Source organism: Balaenoptera physalus (assembly GCF_965194825.1).
Source record: "Balaenoptera physalus genome assembly, chromosome: X".
Lineage (NCBI taxonomy): Eukaryota > Metazoa > Chordata > Mammalia > Artiodactyla > Balaenopteridae > Balaenoptera > Balaenoptera physalus.
Window position 1 is genome coordinate 90,487,104 of NC_138903.1, and position 19,438 is coordinate 90,506,541.

Below are 19,438 nucleotides of genomic sequence, written 5' to 3' on the forward strand. Positions count from 1 at the left end.
GGGAGATAAGGGAGAAGGAGGAATCTAGAGAAGTCTAAAATACCTCTCAGCATAGTTCAGTGACTGAGTGGGTGGTGATCCTAACTGAAATTGGAACTTCATAAGGAAGTACTATTTTAGGAGGTGGGAGAATAAGCATTGGTGAGTTTGAATTTGGACACACAGAGTCTGATATATCTGTGAGATTTTCATGTAAAGGTGTCCAATAGGCAGTTAGATATGGGAATTTGAAAGGCAGAAGATAGATTAATTTTGGAGAAGTCAGGGGATGGGGGTTAGTTAAGACAATCAGAGTGGGTGAGATGTCCTGAGGATAATGTATGGGTGGGCACAGGAACACCAACATAATGATAAAAACCCTGGAGAGCGCCACTCTTTAAACTAGATGGTAGAGGAGGAGGGGGTCCATGAAAAATCAAGAAGTAAAGGACAGAGTTGTAAGGATGAACAGGAGAGAGTGATGTCAAAGGAGGAATGTTTAGTGAATGGAGTAAAGATGGCCATTGGATTTAGAAATTTAGAAGTCACAATAACCCTGTGAGGGACAGTTTCAGTGGAATGGTATAGTGGTGGTGTGGAGGGCTGGGGGAATGTGTGTCAACAAATAGTAATGAGTTGAGGAGTGAATATCAGTAAAGACAGCTAAGAGTATATTTGAAAACCAAAAACAACAACACAACAAAAAAAAACTTGGCAAAGAAGAGAAGGGGAAAGTGTAGTAGTTAAAGGGAAATTCAAGGTTAAGAGATTATTTGGTTAAGGCAAGATACTTGGTATCCACATTTGATGGCCACATTTTTCTTGATGAAATAAGGAATAAGCTTGCCTGAATGTTGTGAGGAGGGGGAGTGTTGAACAGTAGAAGAGAGTCCTGGAGAGTGGTGTAGGCTTAAAAATCACCGCTGAAAGGAAAGTGAAGGCAAAGGAAAGTATTAAGTAGGACTAAAAGGCCACAGAGATTGGATACTAAGACTCTGTAGAGATACCCAATCTCTAGCCTTATATAATTCTCCATAGCATCACTCAGTGTTCTGAATGTAAAAGTAGAACGAGTGGACTGTGGAATTGATTCTGGGTTGAAATCTTGCTACCAGGTAGTGAGAGAATAACAATGAGGTATAAGTAAAGCCTTCCAGAAGGTGGTTACAGCATTAAAGTGTGAGATGATGGTAGTGAAAATGCAATGGAAGGATAAAGGAAGGAGAAATAGTTCTAAGAAGACCTGATAAGACTGTGGACGGATAGGAGACAGGGAAATTTAGTCAAAGATGCCCTCAAAGATTCAAGTGTGGGTGACTAATAAATAGTGGTACTACTGGCAAAGAAAGAAAACTTGGTAAATTTAAGGTGGTTTTAGGGAAGATGATTAATTCAATTTTAGATATGTTGAGTTACAGGTGAAGGTGAGACATCTAAGTGCAATAATGGGGCTAGAAATTAGTAAAATAAACAAAACAAATACAGTAAATTAAAAATACATACATACTTTATTTCCATATCGTTATGGTAGCCATTCCTGTGCTAATAAAATCTGGACTGAATGAGGGACATGAAGAGAGCAGTAAGAATGATGAAGAAAAAGAGAAAGAGATTAGATATAGTAGAAACATATATAAACAATAGCAGATAGAAATGAAGGCAGAGACAGAAAGAAGGGAGAAAATGGGTGAAGAGTGAATATAGTTAAAGTGGCATAGGTTAAGTTGTTTTTGTCTTACCGCTTGCTCACTTATAATATGGGCTTCTGCTGTAGCTGTTCTTTGCAATTCTCATTAGCTACTTTAAATTCTCCAGCTATTTTTTAATCCTCAAATGTTTACTGTTATCAAAATGAAATAGTCAAGGCAGGGTTGAAAATCTGTTCTTTGAGCTTCACCTTCAGAGGCTAGTGTAAAATGACTTCAATGACTGGATTAAATTATGCTGATGATCAGCACCCACCTCCCCAGCCAGATGAAAATTTCACCAAAATCCTTCTCTCAATCTAATAACCTTGAAACTTCAGAGTGCTAAAATGACCCTCCTTTCAGAAGTGACCAAAGTGCACACATTTCTCATGGCTGACACACTTCTCAGTTCCAATTTACCTAATGCCACAAACTAGAAGCCACTTATTTCAGATTACCCTCAGCATAGCGATGGGAAAAATACCCTAACAAGTGGAAGTTTGTCATTTCTCCAAACATCTACGACTTTCAGAAGCCCTACCACTTCTATTTCTACACTTGCCTAAATCAACGTTCTTTAAAATCCTAGATAAAAATACAGATCTCTATGTAACTTTTGGGGATATGTTGAATCACATAAAGCAGAAAACTTAATAGTACAAACACAGGGTTAGCACTCAATAAATAAAGGTTAATAGTTCACTGATTCATATATTAAACTAATCTCTATTGAAGTAGGCCTACTCTGTGCCAGTTTCTATCTCTAGTACTGGAAATATAGATGAGTTAGATGAAGTCCCTTCCCTCAAAGACCTTACATTCTAGTGGGAGATAAAGACACAGGGAGAGATAATTAGATATGCAGGTTAAGGAAGCACAGAAGATAAGCCTTGAAGGAAGTGAAAAGGCTTGAAAGCAGTGAAATGAGTAGGAGTTGGTCAAGAGAAGAGGGACATGAAGATGTTCTAGGCAAAATGGCAGCATGAAGGGCACAGAGACAAGAAATGGGGTAATGGTTTCTGGAAACCATAAGCAGTTTTTAGATTCTGACCCACAAAGATCATAGCAGGAAGTAGCAGGGAATAAGCCTGGAGAAGAAGATAGGGACAAGATGGTAGAGAGCTATGAAGCTTAGATTTTTATCCTTAGAAAATAGAGAAATAAGGACTTTTAAGCAGGGGAATGACATGAAAAGATGTACACTTTAGATGAAACACTCTAGTGGTTAAATTGAGGGTGGATCTGGGGAGACAAAACTGATGGCAAGGAGAGTAGTTAGAGGTTGTGGCAATATTCTAGAACAATGCTTCTCAAAATTTATTGTGAGTACAAATCACCTAGGGATCTTGTTAAAATGCAGATTCTGATTCAGTAGGTCTGCAGTGAGGCCTGAGATTCTTTTTTCTAACAAGCTCCCAAGTGATGTTTATAATGCTGGCCACAAACCACACTTTGAGTAGCAAAACTCTAGAAAAGATGTTGAGGGCCTGAACTAGTGTGGGAAATGCATGGCTGGAGAAAAGGTAACAGTAAGATTCAGGAGGTAAAACAGTCATGGCTTGGTGCCTCATTAGATATAGGAAGTGAAGTAGATGGTGCTGTGGGATTTACAATTAACTACAGGTTTCTACTTTGAATGACTGAGTGGATTTGAAATGGCTATGAGGTATACAGGTGAAGAGGTAGCTGCTCTTTGAATATATGAATCTAAAGCTTTGCAGAAAGGTCATAAGCATACAGATGAGAGATGAAATCAGAGGAACGGATTAGATCATGTTATAGATTAAGGTCAAGAATGGAACCATGGGAACGCCTACATTTAGACAATGAATTTAAAAAAGAGCCCCCAAAGAAAACCGAAAAGAAATAGAAACACGGGAAAAGAACAATAGCATAAGGAGTTACTAATGACAAAGAATAGAGCTTCAAGGAGGGAATAATGAACATTTTCACATTAAGCAGAAAGGTCTAGTAAGGAAAGAATTGAAAAATAATGGTTGAGTAGAGGAAAAGAAGTGGGTGGAGAAGAGAATATGAAAAGGGAATAAAATATACTAGTAGTGAGAAGGTGCCTGTGGGGGAAAAATGAAAAAACACATGGTTAGAAGAGCAAGTGGATCACTCCAGTCAGGATCAGAATCTTTACTGTGCCTGAATTCTTGCCACTCTTTCTCAGCTCCTTTGTTCATCCTCTCTCCTTCCCACTGCTATCAATCTAAATCATATACTTCCTCTATAAAGATTTTCTGAACCATGATGTTTGGCTCCTCTGGTTACCAAAAATATGTACACAAAAATCCATGTCTGCAGCCTCTTGCAATGAAGTATTATTAACCCAAGTAGTTATACACTTGCCCCTTCAGGGAAAATAGTATATCTTCATTTGTATTCCCAAGAATGACTAGCCTAGCACCTAAGAGACACTTAAGTCATACTTAGTGACCGAATGATATAACTACGTGATACTAATTTAAAATACTTCCTTATGTACCTATGATATAACATGAAACCGTGGTAATACCTGTATTTTATTAGTAAGAGTCATCTAAACCTTTCTGGGTCTCATTTTCTAGAAAACCAACAGACAGACCTACATGGACTCAAAAGTCCTTACTTATCGAAAATTCTATGATCCCATGAGTATTATCAACCTCGTATTAAGTAAAAGCAAAATAGTATATACATAAGCCAGTATGTTTTATAAAATATAAACATCCTAAGAAAGAGATCTGGGATATTTTTACTGTTTACCGTTTGCATCTGATTTTGCTGGAAGAGGTTTCTCTCTTATCTTGGCTACAAACTTCTTCCTAGCTTCATTTCTTTTGTGTTTTTTCCCAACATAATGTTGTTGGGCCATTAATGGACTATTAAAGGAAGCAGGACAGAGCTTGCAATACTTGTTTGGATTATTCAAATCCAAAGCACTGCTGGAAGAGAAAGGCATAGTCTCGTCTTTAATCCCGCCTGGAGGAGGCTTGACAACAAGGGGCTTCAGAAAAGTTGACTCTGCAGAAGTAGTAATAGGCACACCTGCTGAAATAGTCATAATGAAAAGTGATCAACATGTGTCCAGCTATTAGAGTTGCATTCATTATAAAGTATTAGGGAAAGTTAGAGTTCTTTAAAAACCTGCTATCTCTGGACTTTTTCCATATAGGGCTGTTGGATAAAGGTACTCAGGCTAAAAAGAATTTCCTTCTGTGAGAATAGAAATTTGAATACAAGTCTGTCACCAAGTTTCTCCAACAAAGATACAGGAAAGAATACTCAGCATTAGGCATTTATTTCAAATGAATTTTATTCATTTGAAAAATCAATGAAGGCATAAGAGATGTCTTAGGATGGTTCTTGAAATTAGTGAGGGTAAAAGAGATGGTACCAACTTCTAAGTTGGTGTCTTTCTTGAGTAGCACAGTAAATCACCTATTCAGTCCAGATTTGTGGTGTCTGTATCAAAATAAAATTTATGCAGTTGTTTAAGGCTATAAAATTATACGTTGCCACAATTACAGTTATTTCAGAGCTCTTTCATTTAGTCTACTCTCTGAGCCCAAATTTATGAATTTTGGGGCCTAAAGATAAGGCTTTACAAGATGCTTTCTGTTGTAGGGCACACTGATTCTGTCCCTCTTGACTGACAGGCAGAAAAACAAATATACAAAAGTTAGAGAGACTAGAATAAATTTAAAAATAATTCTGGTTTCATTTATTAAGAAAACTATATGTTTTAATGCTGATGAGGCCTATGCTATGAGTTGGAAATTAATGTTGGTAAAATTTCCAGGCTAGGCATGCTTTATTCCTAAAGTGTTGAAGCTAGTGAGAATGTGGTAAATTATTTATTCCAGAGAATTGATCATCTTATTTTTTGTTCTAGCACACAACACTTTCAAAATACAGGCTGGGTTTTCCAGGGTGTACTCTGCCACTTCAGGCCAGAAGTGAGATCTGTGGGTCAGAGCTGGTGGCCCAACATCACTGGAAGGAGGAAACAGCAACGTTTTACAGTTCTCTGTATCTTTGGCATCTAACATAAAATAAGTACTCAATAACTGCTGATTGATAATGCTAGTGGTACTTTTTCTTTATATTCATAGGAAGAAAGGAATGAGCAATCGGGTAGAAGAAGATTCCGTACATTTTTTTTTTTTTTTGGCTATAGTTATAGTCAGAAAATGCTGCAACATAACTATATTATGGTGAAGACATTGGTCTGAACACACACTATGAGATAATGTTCTGGAAAGCACTAAAGCAAAAAAAAGAATGAGATAGATGCCAAGGGGAAGAAGTAAGAGGGAGCTAAGACTATAATTTGATTAGAAACTGGAGAGCTCAGGTTGCTTATTGTTCTTTCTTTATAGCAACATAGCAAATAACTTGCTTTTATTTGGATTTAATAAACTGAAAAGGAGAGGTCGCAACATTTCTTAAAATTCAGCTAGCAATTATGATCTCTATATTAAATTACAAGGACACAGAAAGAGATTAACCGGGCAGAAGAAGAACCAAGTTACTGTGGCAGAGTAAAAGTCTCTCCAATAAAAAATGGATGGCAGAGATGGGAAAAAATTATAGAGAGACCCTGTATTGAAGCTAAAGAGGTGAATGTCATCTTACCCATCTCTGGCTGAAATCCTGATGGAGATACCTGATCATGCTCCTCCATTAATTGGTTCAGTTTTTTAGCATGGACTTTCCCCACATAGTGAGACTGAGCAACAACTGGGGAGCTAAAAATGATGTTGCAGAGACCGCAAAATTTGTTTCTGTCCACTACTTCACTCCTATGCATCTGAAATAAGAACAATCTTGTTAGAAAGATTCAATAACTCAAAGTTTCGAATTACAACATCAACAAAGGCCACTCACCTGAAAATTCCTAACATCCATCTTCATTTTCTTACCAGGCACTTCATTTTGTTCCCCATGCATTTGAAAATAAAACCTAACATTTTGAGCATGTTTTTCACTCTGAAAAAAAGATATAATATGACTTTGTTTATTCAAAAACAGAGGTACCCCAAATTTACACCTCTTCAAATTTGAGGACAGTACCCGTGAATTGAAATATATTTAATGTGTACCAAGTTTACGAAAAGGCTTCACATGTTTTCAAATCTCTAAATCTCAGTTAAAATGAAAATAATGCTGTAATTTAGAGTCCAGTAACTTCTAGGTTTTTGTTTTTGACAGAGACTCCCAGTTTTTTTTTGCCTAATATCAAACTTCTTCTTCTTCCTTAGTTACACACCTTAGGCAATATACCCAGCTAAAAGACTGCATGTTCCAGCCTCCCTTTCAGCAAGATGTAACCTTGTGACTCTATTCTGGCCAATAAGATGTAATCTGAAATGCTGGGTAGAACTTCTGGGAAGCCTCCTAACAGGATGGAGGATGAACCCTTCTTCTAACCTTCTTCCCTCCTGCTTCTGGAATTAAGATTTAAAGGTCATCTGGGACTATGGGGGATCTTGAGGACAGAGGCTAGTTCATGAGAGTAGAAAGACAGAAAATGCCTAGATCTCTGATAATGTTATGGAGCTGTCACATCAGCCCTGTACTGCTTACCTCTCAAATCCTTTTATGTGAGGAAATTAACCCTTCTACGTTAGGCACATTAGAAAAATCTCTGAACAAATGTATAACAAAATACATAATAATGAAAATGTTGGTGTAAATAGAAGGGAAACTAACATTCCTGAACATATACTATGAGGCAACTACTTACTCTCTCTCTACAGCATTTTAAATTGTGAAATATATACATATAGAAAAACACAGGAAATAATATAGCTGAAGTACATACCCACTGCCCAGTTTTAACAGATATTATTAACATTTTTCTATATTTCTTTCAGATCTCCTTTTCAAAAGAGGTAAAATTTTACACATACAGTCCTATCTCCTCATGCCAACAATCCCTCCCCTCCTCAGTCTCTCCCGATAGGTAACCACTATCTTAAAGTTGGTCTATATCATTTCCTCTATGCTTCTCTTCTTTTACTAGATATGCATGTACCCATAAACAGTATTATGTACTATTGTCGTTTTTTTAAATTTTATGAAAATGGAATCAGTTTATTCATATCCTTTTCAACTTTTTATAACTCAATATTATGTAAGATTTGCCCATATTGATACACATAGCTCTAGTTCATTCATATTACATGCTGCATAATATTCCACTCCATGTGCTACCCATCAAGTCCCCTACTGAAGGCAGTTATGTTTCTGTTTATTTTGCTATCGCAAGCACTTCTGCACTGAACATATGTAAACATATCTCCTAATATAATGTCCAAGAGTTTCTTTAAAGTAGACACCTAAATATGGACTATTTGGCTTATAAGGTATGAGGGTTTTCAGCTTTAATAGGTATTATAAAATTTTTCTCCAAAGACGTTGAAGCAAGCAACTATACTCCAATAAAAATTAATTAAAAAAAGATGTTGAAGCAGTTTACAACTCCAAATGTAGCACATATGAGTGATTTGTCTTCCTATATTCTCCTGAATTGTTAAGTGCTATTAGATTTCAATTTTTGCGAGCATGATGGTTTTGATAAGATAGTTCATTATCACTTTAACTTGCATTTCCCATATGATCACTTCTGAAGTTAAGTATCTCTTCTATAGTCTGTTTATAATACTTTCCCATTTTTCTATTAGGTTGTTTCTTGTTCTAATTGATATTAGTTCTTCATATATTCTAGATACTAATCCTTTGTTAGTTATATTGGTTATAAATAGCACTCAATCTGTGGCTTGTCTTTTAACTTTATAACGAGTTTTTTTGTCATATAAATTTTCCCTACCAGGTATCATGGCATATTTTAAAGCTATACTAATAAGGTGAAATTATTATAGAGACAGGCAAACAGAGCAATACAATAAAACATAATAACATTATAAGTATATATATGTATATACGAAAATTAACTTATGATAGAGATGCCACTACAAATCAGTGAGGCAAGGATGGACTGTTTAAATAAATATTGCTGGGATACCTGGCTATCTGTATGGAAAATAATGTTACCACCCTCCATATGTGAAAATCAATACCAGATGGATCAAACATTTTAACCTAAAAAATAAAACTTTTAAAAGTATTAGAAGAAAATAGACAGAAATATCTATATGACAAAAGAACAAAGAATGGTTTCTTAAACATGTAAGTATAAATACAAAAGGAAATATCAATAAGTGAAACCTCATTAAAATTCAAAACTTCTGCAGTACTGCCCTATTTTACATGTACAATAAATACTATGCTGAGATAGTCTGACACTATTAACCAAGCTGTATACTAAAGAGAAAAAAAATCACCTTTTCAAGTAGGATATTTGCACAGAAGTGCTTTCAAATATATGGAAAGTCATGTATAGTTTTGATTTGATTATTTAACAACCTTAAGTACCAAACTTACAGATGGCACTGAAATTTAAATTTAAAAATATGCTACAACATTACATAACATAATGCTTTATAGCCATTAAACTTTATAGAAAAGTAAAAAGATGTAATGATAGGTCAAAGTGTTCAGAATATGTTCTTATATGAAAAAGCAAGTGCAAAACAACATACAATTCTCTTTTGTAAAAATATGTCTGTGTGTTTAGAAAGCATACTGGAATCATATAAGCTAAATAGAAGTTAATTAAATGATGCTTACTTACAAGCAACAGAATTATGATTGATTCATATTTTCTTATATTTTTATATATTTTCTACACTGAATAGTACTTCATAAGCCCATAAAAGTGATTTTTCAAATTTAAATTCAAATGGTTCCAACCACAGTTATCACAGAGCACCTTGATTATGTGTCTCTCTTTATTAACTCTAAATCTTTGAGCTTCGAGGTCCCAGGATATGCTAGGCACAATTACATATTTGATTTCACTTAATTCTCACAAGTATAGTAAGAGAGATTTTATGCCCCTATTTTGCAGGCTCAAGAAACATGCTCAGAGAGGTAAAGTGACTTGCCCAGGGTTTCACAACAATGGTGGAGTTAAGACTTGAACCTACGTCCTCTCAATCCACAGCCAACACAATTTCACTATCTGTAATTACAGTAATTGAATCCCAATCAACATAAGGACTGAAATATAGTTGCCAATAAGATTAGCAATGGGCAAAACAAGATGAGGTGTTTAAAAAAGTAGAACTGGCATTATATTTCTTTTAAGTAAATGTATCTAGTACTTTTGTTAACATGGATACCAGATATGAAAAAAAATCCAATAGTTCATAATATGATGTAGAAATGGGAGACAACACTAAAAGAAAGGAAAGAACACTGGATATAAAATTAGAAGAACTCATTTTTAAGCTTAGTCATGCCAAGATTAGCTATGCAGAATCACTATCCCTCTGGGTTTCAGTTTTCTAATCAATAAACTAAAGAAGTAAGAACATTAAACATTCCTCTTTTAACTCTAGAATTCTATGGTACTGTGCTTAAAAACATGTAGCTAAATCAAGTGCAAGACTAGTTCATTTTGTTTTTATCCTTCATTTACTGTAAAGGAAAACTCTGGAGTTCAATAATATCCCTTGATTCACATTAACTGTTTCCTACTCAAGCTTTATAAAACTTCCCTTATATTTACTACAGGGACACGAAGGATATAGTGGCTTGATAGATACAAATGGAGGCAGAATGATGTGAAGAAAAGAAAACATGCTTTGGAGTCAAAACGGCTAAGTTTAAACCCGAATTCTCCAAACTTAAGCTAGTAAGTTACTGTCCCTCTCTGAGCCAGGCTCCTCATCCATCAAAGGGAAATAATACACAGGATTCTCATAAGAATCAAAAACAGATAATATATGAAGTTTATCTGCCATATTTAAAAACCTATTTTAGATTCTATTCCCATTATTTTTAACCTACCTCATAATGTGAAATCCTTTGTGATTCAAACTGCAGCACCACTCCACATATATTACAAAATTTATCTGTAAAAAGTTCAGTCTTTTCTTGTTCTTTCCAAGTCATATCTATGAATAAAATAAAGGGTAATGAGACTATATATCACATAAATGAATATTTAGAAGTATCATTTTCATTCTTCAACTACATATTGTTTCATATACCACCTCAAACCTGAGTGCTTGTGAGGCTACAATAAAAGCTTTTTGCTTATTGAGTATGCAATTTAATATGAGCATAATAAATATGCCTCTAATGTAGGATATAGCAAGAGGTATTTATTTAACATGATAAGCCTAGGCAATACCATTCCAAATGAAAAGTTATGGGGGTACCAGTAACTTCATGAGCTTCGTAGACTGATTTGGGGCACCAATAATGAGCAGCAGGATTAAAACACCAAGCCTTGGAATTTGTGTTTTACAGTAGACAATCCTTAAAAAGGCATTGTTATAAGACTGTCACTTATCTGGAGCTATGGCTCCAACGTTATCTAAAAATCACACGGAACCACAAAAAAACTTTGCCCATAGTAGGCAAACATTTTCCATTGTTGTACGAACATTAGCACACTCATCTGGCCAAACAAGTCTCACAGAAGCCGCCAAAGCTATAAAGTAATGTTCATATAATAACATCTAGAAGTATTATTTCTAAATGTTTCTCACTGTAATAAATAACACATGCCAAAACTTTCTGAATTTACACTTGAGGTCCACACTTCTATCTAAACTTCTTAACAGCTGCAATGTATTCCGCCAAAACTTATTAGTGTATCTATAAGGTATAAATCACAAAACATCAAAATTTTGCTTGCTATTTGGCTATTTAAATGAATAAGCTGATACCAAACATACTTTCACAGAGAAAGGCCAATGATATATTAAATGGATAAAAAGTTGTAGAACAATAAATACAATACATCCATTTCCAACACTAACAAAAATTAAATATACATCACATATAAAAAATATGGAAAGATATAAATTAAATTTAAAAGTGATTAACTTTGGGAAGCGGGGCTAGAAAAGCAAGAAAGGGAGAAAATTTAACATTTTATTTTCTGTACAACTGTTTTCTTTCAATTTTTGCAAGAAGTATGTAGGACTTTCTATTTAAAAACCTTTAGAGGTATTTATTTTAAAAGTTATGTTGGATATCTGCAACTAAGCTTTGTTTTCAGTACCACTCTATGGACTAAAAATGCTTACTTAAATTGCATGCTCAAGATAATAATAACTGTAACTAGGAACATGTCAAAAACAAGTTGATGAACACTTAAAAATTTATCCCTATAATATATAGTATCTTCTCTGAATTATTTTTAGGTTGTTTTAAAATATATGATTTCTCTAACTTTGACTCTTAAAGTCAGCAAGGTAGAGAGTTTAAAGTGTATTTCAGGACTTCCCTTGTTTCAGAATTAACTACTATATGCAATCTGAGCATAGTGATAAGATATTGAACTTCCTATTAAAATCTTTAATAATAAGTAAATATTATCATTTGGTGGCAATATAACTTGTTACAGAGGGAAAGTTTCCATTAAGAAGACAAAAGGAAACTATTAATTTAGAGGTTCAACAATTCCTAAAATTTAACACTCATTTCTTTCCTAGATCAACCTTTAATTCCAGATTTCCCCACTTCTAATAGTCAAAGTTTGACACTGACACTCAAGTTGGGAAATATGAAGGCTAAGTATTTTAACCTAGCCTTTCATTACTGGTGACCCAGATAAATTTCCATGAAGTCCATGAAGTTACTGGTACCCCTACAACATTTCCTTTAGAATGGTATTGCCTAGACTTATTGCCTTTGACTCATTTTCTCAAACAAGATCTTGGTCTGTTTTTCTTTATTAAATGGCATAATATTCCAGACTCAAAACCTCAGCCATTCTCCTCCCCAGCAAATCACTGTTTCATGTCAATTCTAGCTTATAACGTTATTTGATATCCATCTCTTCCTTTTAATTCCCCATAACACTACCCAAGTTCAGGCCCTCAATGTCTTGCACATCATTTAGCTTTATTGGTATTTACTGAGGTTAGTTTCAAAGTACTATGGTACACATTTTGGAAAGAGATAAGAAAAAAGAACGAGCACTTATTGAAGGCCCTCTATGTGTAAACAAGATAACAGCTTACCCCTTTAGTTCTTTAAACAAGTCTGCAAGGTAAGTGATATTTCCCACATTCTGAAGGTTAGGAAATTAGGATTCACTGAAATCGAAATAACTTGTCACATGTGTTATTTGGTGGAGTGGAACTTTGTTTTATCTTGACTTTTTTCCATTATAAATACATAACTGTTCCACATGTTGGAAATGACACAGCAAGTGAATAACTCCTAATCTCAAGGAATTTACAATTTAGTAAGGAAGATGTGTATAGAAAGAACCATGGGGACTTCACTGGTGGTCCAGTGGCGAGGACTCCACACTCCCAATGCAGGGGCCTGGGATCAATCCCTGGTGGGGGAACTGGATCCCACATTCCGCAACTAAGAGTTCACATGTCACAACTGAAAGATCCTGCAGGCCGCAACTAAAGATTCTGCGTGCAGCAACGAAGATCCCGCATGCCACAACTAAAGATCCCCGTGCCACAACTAAGACCTGGTGCAGCTTATTTGTTTATTTATTTATGTATTTATTTATTATTTTTTATTATTTATTTATTTATTTATTTAAAGAACTATGCTTCCAAGATCAAAATGTCATAAGTGATATAAGACATAAGGTACAGTGGGTTCCTGCTGAGGAGTTTGGGAAAAGCTTTCTAGAGGAGAACAGGTTTTGAACTAAGCTTTAAAAGATGTATAAAATTCAGATAAAAAGAGTGGATTAAAGGGACCTGGGGGCACTCAAGAATATGAAGGACAATAATTGAAAGCTTGGAATGAGGCCAAATCATAATTGGCTTCATTAGGGCATTTGGACTTAATTCTGCATTCAACAAGGGAAAAGAAGTGATTAAAATGGGATATGAGAGGAGCTTCAAGATGGCGGAAGAGTAAGAAGTGGAGATCACCTTCCTCCCCACAAACACATCAGAAATACATCTACATGTGGAACAACTCCTACAGAACACCTACTGAACGCTGGCAGAACACCTCAGACCTCCCAAAAGGCAAGAAACTGCCCACGTACCTGGGTAGGGCAAGAGAAAAAAGAAAAAAACAAGAGATTAGAATAGGGACGGGACCTGCACCACTGGGAGGGAGCTGTGAAGGAGGAAATGTTTCCACACACTAGGAAGGCCCTTCGTGGGCGGAGACTGCGGGTGGCAGAGGGGGGGAGCTTCGGAGCCACGGAAGAGAGCACAGCAACAGGGGTGCAGAGACGGGTATGAGACACTAAGGCTGCTACTGCAGCCACCAAGAAGCCTGTGTGCAAGCACAGGTCACTATCCACACCTCCCCTACCAGGAGCCTGTGCAGCCTGCCACTACCAGGGTCCTGTGATCCAGGAACAAATTCCCCAGAAGAATGCACGGCACGCCTCAGGCTGGTGCAACGTCATGCTGGTCTCCGCTGCTGCAGGCTCGCCCCGCATCTGTACTCCTCCCTCCCCCCGGCCTCAGTGAGCCAGAGCCCCGAATCAGCTGCTCCTTTAACCCTGCCCTGTCTGAGCAAAGAACAGACGCCCTCAGGCGACCTACATGCAGAGGCGGGTCCAAATCTAAAGCTGAACCCCGGGAGCTGTGCGAACAAAGGAGAGAAAGGGAAATTTCTTCCAGCAGCCTCAGGAGCAGCGGATTAAATCTCCACAATCAACTTGATGTACCCTGCATCTGTGGAATACCTGAATAGACAATGAATCATCCCAAATTGAGGAGGTGGACTTTGGGAACAATGATATGTATATTTTTCTCCCTTTTTCTCTATTTGTGAGCATGTATGTGTATGCTTCTGTGTGTGATTTTGTCTGTAGAGCTTTCCTTTTACCATTTGTCCTAGGGTTCTGTCTGTCTGTTTTTTTTTTCATTACTTAAAAAATTTTTTTCTTAATAATTTTTTAAATTTAATTTATTTTATTTTTTATTTATTTTACTTTATTTTTTTTTTTACTTTATTTTATTTTATCTTCTTCTTTCTTTCTTTCTTTTCTCCCTTTTATTCTGAGCCGTGTGGAGGACAGGCTCTTGGTGCTCCAGCCAGGCGTCAGCGCTGTGCCTCTGAGGTGGGAGAGCCAACTTCAGGACACTGGTCCAAAAGAGACCTCCCAGCTCCACGTAATATCAAACGGCAAAAATCTCCCAGAGATCTCCATCTCAACACCAAGACCCAGCTTCACTCAACGACCAGCAAGCTACAGTGTTGGACACCCTATGCCAAACAACTAGCAAGACAGGAACACAGCTCCATCCATTAGCAGAGAGGCTGCCTAAAATCATAATACGGCCACAGACACCACAAAACACACCACCAGACATGGACCTGCCCACCAGAAATACAAGATCCAGCCTCATACACCAGAACACAGGCACTAGTCGCCTCCACCAGGAAGCCTACACAACCCACTGAATCAAACTTAGCCACTGGGGACAGACACCAAAAACAATGGAAACTACGACGTGCAGCCTGCAAAAGGGAGACCCCAAACACAGTAAGTTAAGCAAAATGAGAAGACAGAGAAACACACAGCAGATGAAGGAGCAAGGCAAAAACCCACCAGGCCTAACAAATGAAGAGGAAATAGGCAGTCTACCTGAAAAAGAATTCAGAATAAAGATAGCAAAGATGATCCAAAATCTTGGAAATAGAATGCAGAATATACAAGAAACGTTTAACAAGGACCTAGAAGAACTAAAGAGGAAACAAACAGTGATGAACAACAAAAAAATGAAATTAAAAATTCTCTAGAAGGGATCAATAGCAGAATAACTGAGGCAGAAGAACGGATAAGTGAACTGGAAGATAAAATAGTGGAAACAACTACTGCAGAGCAGAATAAAGAAAAAAAAATGAAAAGAATTGAGTACAGTCTCAGAGACCTCTGGGACAACATTAAACGCACCAACATTCGAATTACAGGGGTCCCAGAACAAGAAGAGAAAAAGAAAGGGACTGAGAAAATATTTGAAGAGATTATAGTTAAAAACTTCCCTATTATGGGAAAGGAAATAGTTAATCAAGTCCAGGAAGCACAGAGAGTCACATACAGGATAAATCCAAGGAGAAACACACCAAGACACATACTAATCAAACTATCAAAGATTAAATACAAAGAACAAATATAAAAAGCAGCAAGGGAAAAACAACAAATAACACATAAGGGAATCCCCATAAGGTTAACAGCTGATCTTTCAGCAGAAACTCTGCAAGCCAGAAGGGAGTGTCAGGACATATTTAAAGTGATGAAGGAGAAAAACCTACAACCAAGATTACTCTACCCAGAAAGGATCTCATTCAGAATGATGGAGAAATTAAAACCGTTACAGACAAGCAAAAACTAAGAGAATTCAGCACCACCAAACCAGCTTTACAACAAATGCTAAAGGAACTTCTCTAGGCAGGAAACACAACAGAAGGAAAACACCTACAATAACAAACCCCAAACAATTAAGAAGATGGTAATAGGAACATACATATCAATAATTACCTTAAATGTAAACAGATTAAATGTTCCAACCAAAAGACATAGATTGGCTAAATGGATACAAAAACAAGACCCGTATATATGCTGTCTACAAGAGACCCACTTCAGACCTAGGGACACATACAGACTGAAAGTGAGGGGATGGAAAAACATATTCCATGCAAATGGAAATCAAAAGAAAGCTGGAGTAACAATTCTCACATTAGACAAAATAGACTTTAAAACAAAAACTATTACAAGAGACAAAGAAGGACACTACATAATGATCAAGGGATCAATCTAAGAAGAAGATATAACAATTGTAAATATTTATGCACCCAACACAGGAGCACCTCAATACATGAGGCAAATACTAACAGCCATAAAAGGGGAAATCGACAGTAACACAATCATAGTAGGGGACTTTAACAACCCACTTTCACCAATGGACAGATCATCCAAAATCAAAATAAATAACGAAACAAAAGTTTAAATGATACATTAAACAAGATGGACTTAATTGATATTTATAGGACATTCCATCCCAAAACAACAGAATACACATTCTTCTCAAGTGCTCATGGAACATTCTCCAGGGTAGAACATACCTTGGTTCACAAATCAAGCCTTGGTAAATATAAGAAAACTGAAATTGTATCAAGTATCTTTTCCAACCACAATGCTATGAGACTAGATATCAATTACAGGAAAAAATCTGTAAGAAATACTAACACATGGAGGCTAAATAACGCACTACTTAATAACCAAGAGATCACTGAAGATATCAAAGAGGAAATAAAAAAATACCTAGAAACAAATGACACTGAAAACACGATGACCCAAAACCTATGGGATGCAGTAAAAGCATTTCTAAGAGGGAAGTTTATAGCAATACAATCCTACCTTAAGAAACAAGAAACAACTAAAAAAAAAACCTAACCTTACACCTAAAGCAATTAGAGAAAGTAGAACAAAAGAAACCCAAAGTTAGCAGAAGGAAAGAAATCATAAAGATCAGATCAGAAATAAATGAAAAAGAAATGAAGGAAACGATAGCAAAGATCAATAAAACTAAAAGCTGGTTCTTTGAGAAGATAAACAAAATTGATAAACCATTAGCCAGACTTATCAAGAAAAAAAGGGAGAAGACTCAAATCAATAGAATTAGAAATGAAAAAGGAGAAGTAACAACTGACACTGCAGAAATACAAAGGATCATGAGAGATTACTACAAGCAACTCTATGCCAATAAAACGGACAACCGGGAAGAAATGAAAAAATTCTTAGAAATGCACAACCTTCCAAGACTGAACCAGGAAGAACCAGAAAATATGAACAGACCAATCACAAGCACTGAAATTGAAACTCTGATTTAAAATCGTCCAACAAACAAAAGCCCAGGACCAGATGGCTTCACAGGCGAATTCTATCAAACATTTAGAGAAGAGCTAACACCTATCCTTCTCAAACTCTTCCAAAATATTGCAGAGGGAGGAACACTCCCAAACTCATTCTATGAGGCCACCATCACTGTGGTACCAAAACCAGACAAAGATGTCACAAAGAAAGAAAACTACAGGCCAATACACTGATGAACATAGATGCAAAAATCCTCAACAAAATACTAGCAAACAGAATCCAACAGCACATTAAAAGGATCATACACCATGATCAAGTGGGGTTTATCCCAGGAATGCAAGGATTCTTCAATATACACAAATCAATCAACGTGATACACCATATTAACAAATTGAAGGAGAAAATCCATATGGTCATCTCAATAGATGCAGAGAAAGCTTTTGACAAAATTCAACACCCATTTATGATAAAAACCCTCCAGAAAGTAGGCATAGAGGGAACATTCCTCAACATAATAAAGGCCATATATGGCAAACCCACAGCCAACATCGTCCTCAATGGTAAAAAACTGAAAACATTTCCACCAAGATCAGGCACAAGACAAGGTTGCCCACTCTCACCACTATTATTCAACATGGTTTTGGAAGTTTTAGCCACAGCGATCAGAGAAGAAAAAGAAATAAAAGGAACCAAAATTGGAAAAGAAGAAGTAAAGCTGTCACTGTTTGCCGATGACATGATACTATACGTAGAGAATCCTAAAGATGCTACCAGAAAACTACTAGAGCTAATCAATGAATTTGGTAAAGTAGCAGGATACAAAATTAATGCACAGAAATCTCTTGCATTCCTATACACTAATGATGAAAAATCTGAAAGTGAAATTAAGAAAACACTCCCATTTACCACTGCAACAAAAAGAATAAAATATCTAGGAATAAACCTACCTAAAGAGACAAAAGACCTCTATGCAGAAAATTATAAGACACTGATGAAAGAAATTAAAGTTGATATAAATAGATGGAGAGATATACCATGTTCTTGGATTCAAAAAATCAAAATTGTGAAAATGACTCTACTACCCAAAGCAATATACAGATTCAATGCAATCCCTATCAAACTACCACTGGCATTTTTCACAGAACTAGAACAATAAATTTCACAATTTGTATGGAGACACAAAAGACTCCGAAGAGCCAAAGCAGTCTTGAGGGAAAAAAAACGGAGGTGGAGGAATCAGACTCCCTTACTTCAGACTATTCTACAAAGCTACAGTAATCAAGACAATATGGTACTGGCACAAAAACAGAAACATAGATCAATGGAACTAGATAGAAGCCCAGAGATAAACCCACGCACCTATGGTCAACTAATCTATGACAAAGGAGGCAAAGATATACAATGGAGAAAAGACAGTCTCTTCAATAAGTGGTGCTGGCAAAACTGGGCAGCTACATGTAAAAGAATGAAATTAGAACACTCCCTAACACCATACACAAAAATAAACTCAAAATGGATTCGAGACCTAAATGTAAGACCGGACACTATAAAACTCTTAGAGGAAAACATAGGAAGAACACTCTTTGACATAAATCCCAGCAAGATCTTTTTTGATCCACCTCCTAGAGTAATGGAAATAAAAACAAAAATAAAGAAATGGGACCTAATGAAAGTTCAAAGCTTTTGCACAGCAAAGGAAACCATAAACAAGACTAAAAGACAACCTCAGAATGGGAGAAAATATTTGCAAACGAATCAACGGACAAAGGATTAATCTCCAAAATATATAAACAGCTCATGCAGCTCAATATTAAAGAATCAAACAACCCAATCCAAAAATGGGCAGAAGACCTAAATAGACATTTCTCCAAAGAAGACATACAGA

The 19,438-nt window shown here is 36.2% G+C and overlaps 1 protein-coding gene across 6 annotated transcripts in view; it reads right to left on the bottom strand.

Moving 5' to 3' along the window:
• The window catches only part of ZMAT1 (zinc finger matrin-type 1), a 51,451-nt gene that overhangs the window by 7,905 nt on the left and 24,108 nt on the right, over window positions 1–19,438 (bottom strand). For 2 of the 6 annotated variants that reach the window (XM_082447551.1, XM_082447554.1), the window contains exons 2-5: window positions 10,572–10,678; window positions 6,543–6,644; window positions 6,291–6,465; window positions 4,419–4,703 (exon numbers count right to left, since the gene is read on the bottom strand). In XM_082447551.1, coding sequence (XP_082303677.1) covers window positions 4,419–4,703; window positions 6,291–6,465; window positions 6,543–6,644; window positions 10,572–10,678 — 669 coding nt within the window. Of the gene's footprint in view, window positions 1–1,482; window positions 3,636–4,418; window positions 4,704–6,290; window positions 6,466–6,542; window positions 6,645–10,571; window positions 10,679–19,438 lie in introns of those variants that run through there. The other 4 variants (XM_082447552.1, XM_082447553.1, XM_082447555.1 and 1 more) reach the window with 4 other exon arrangements.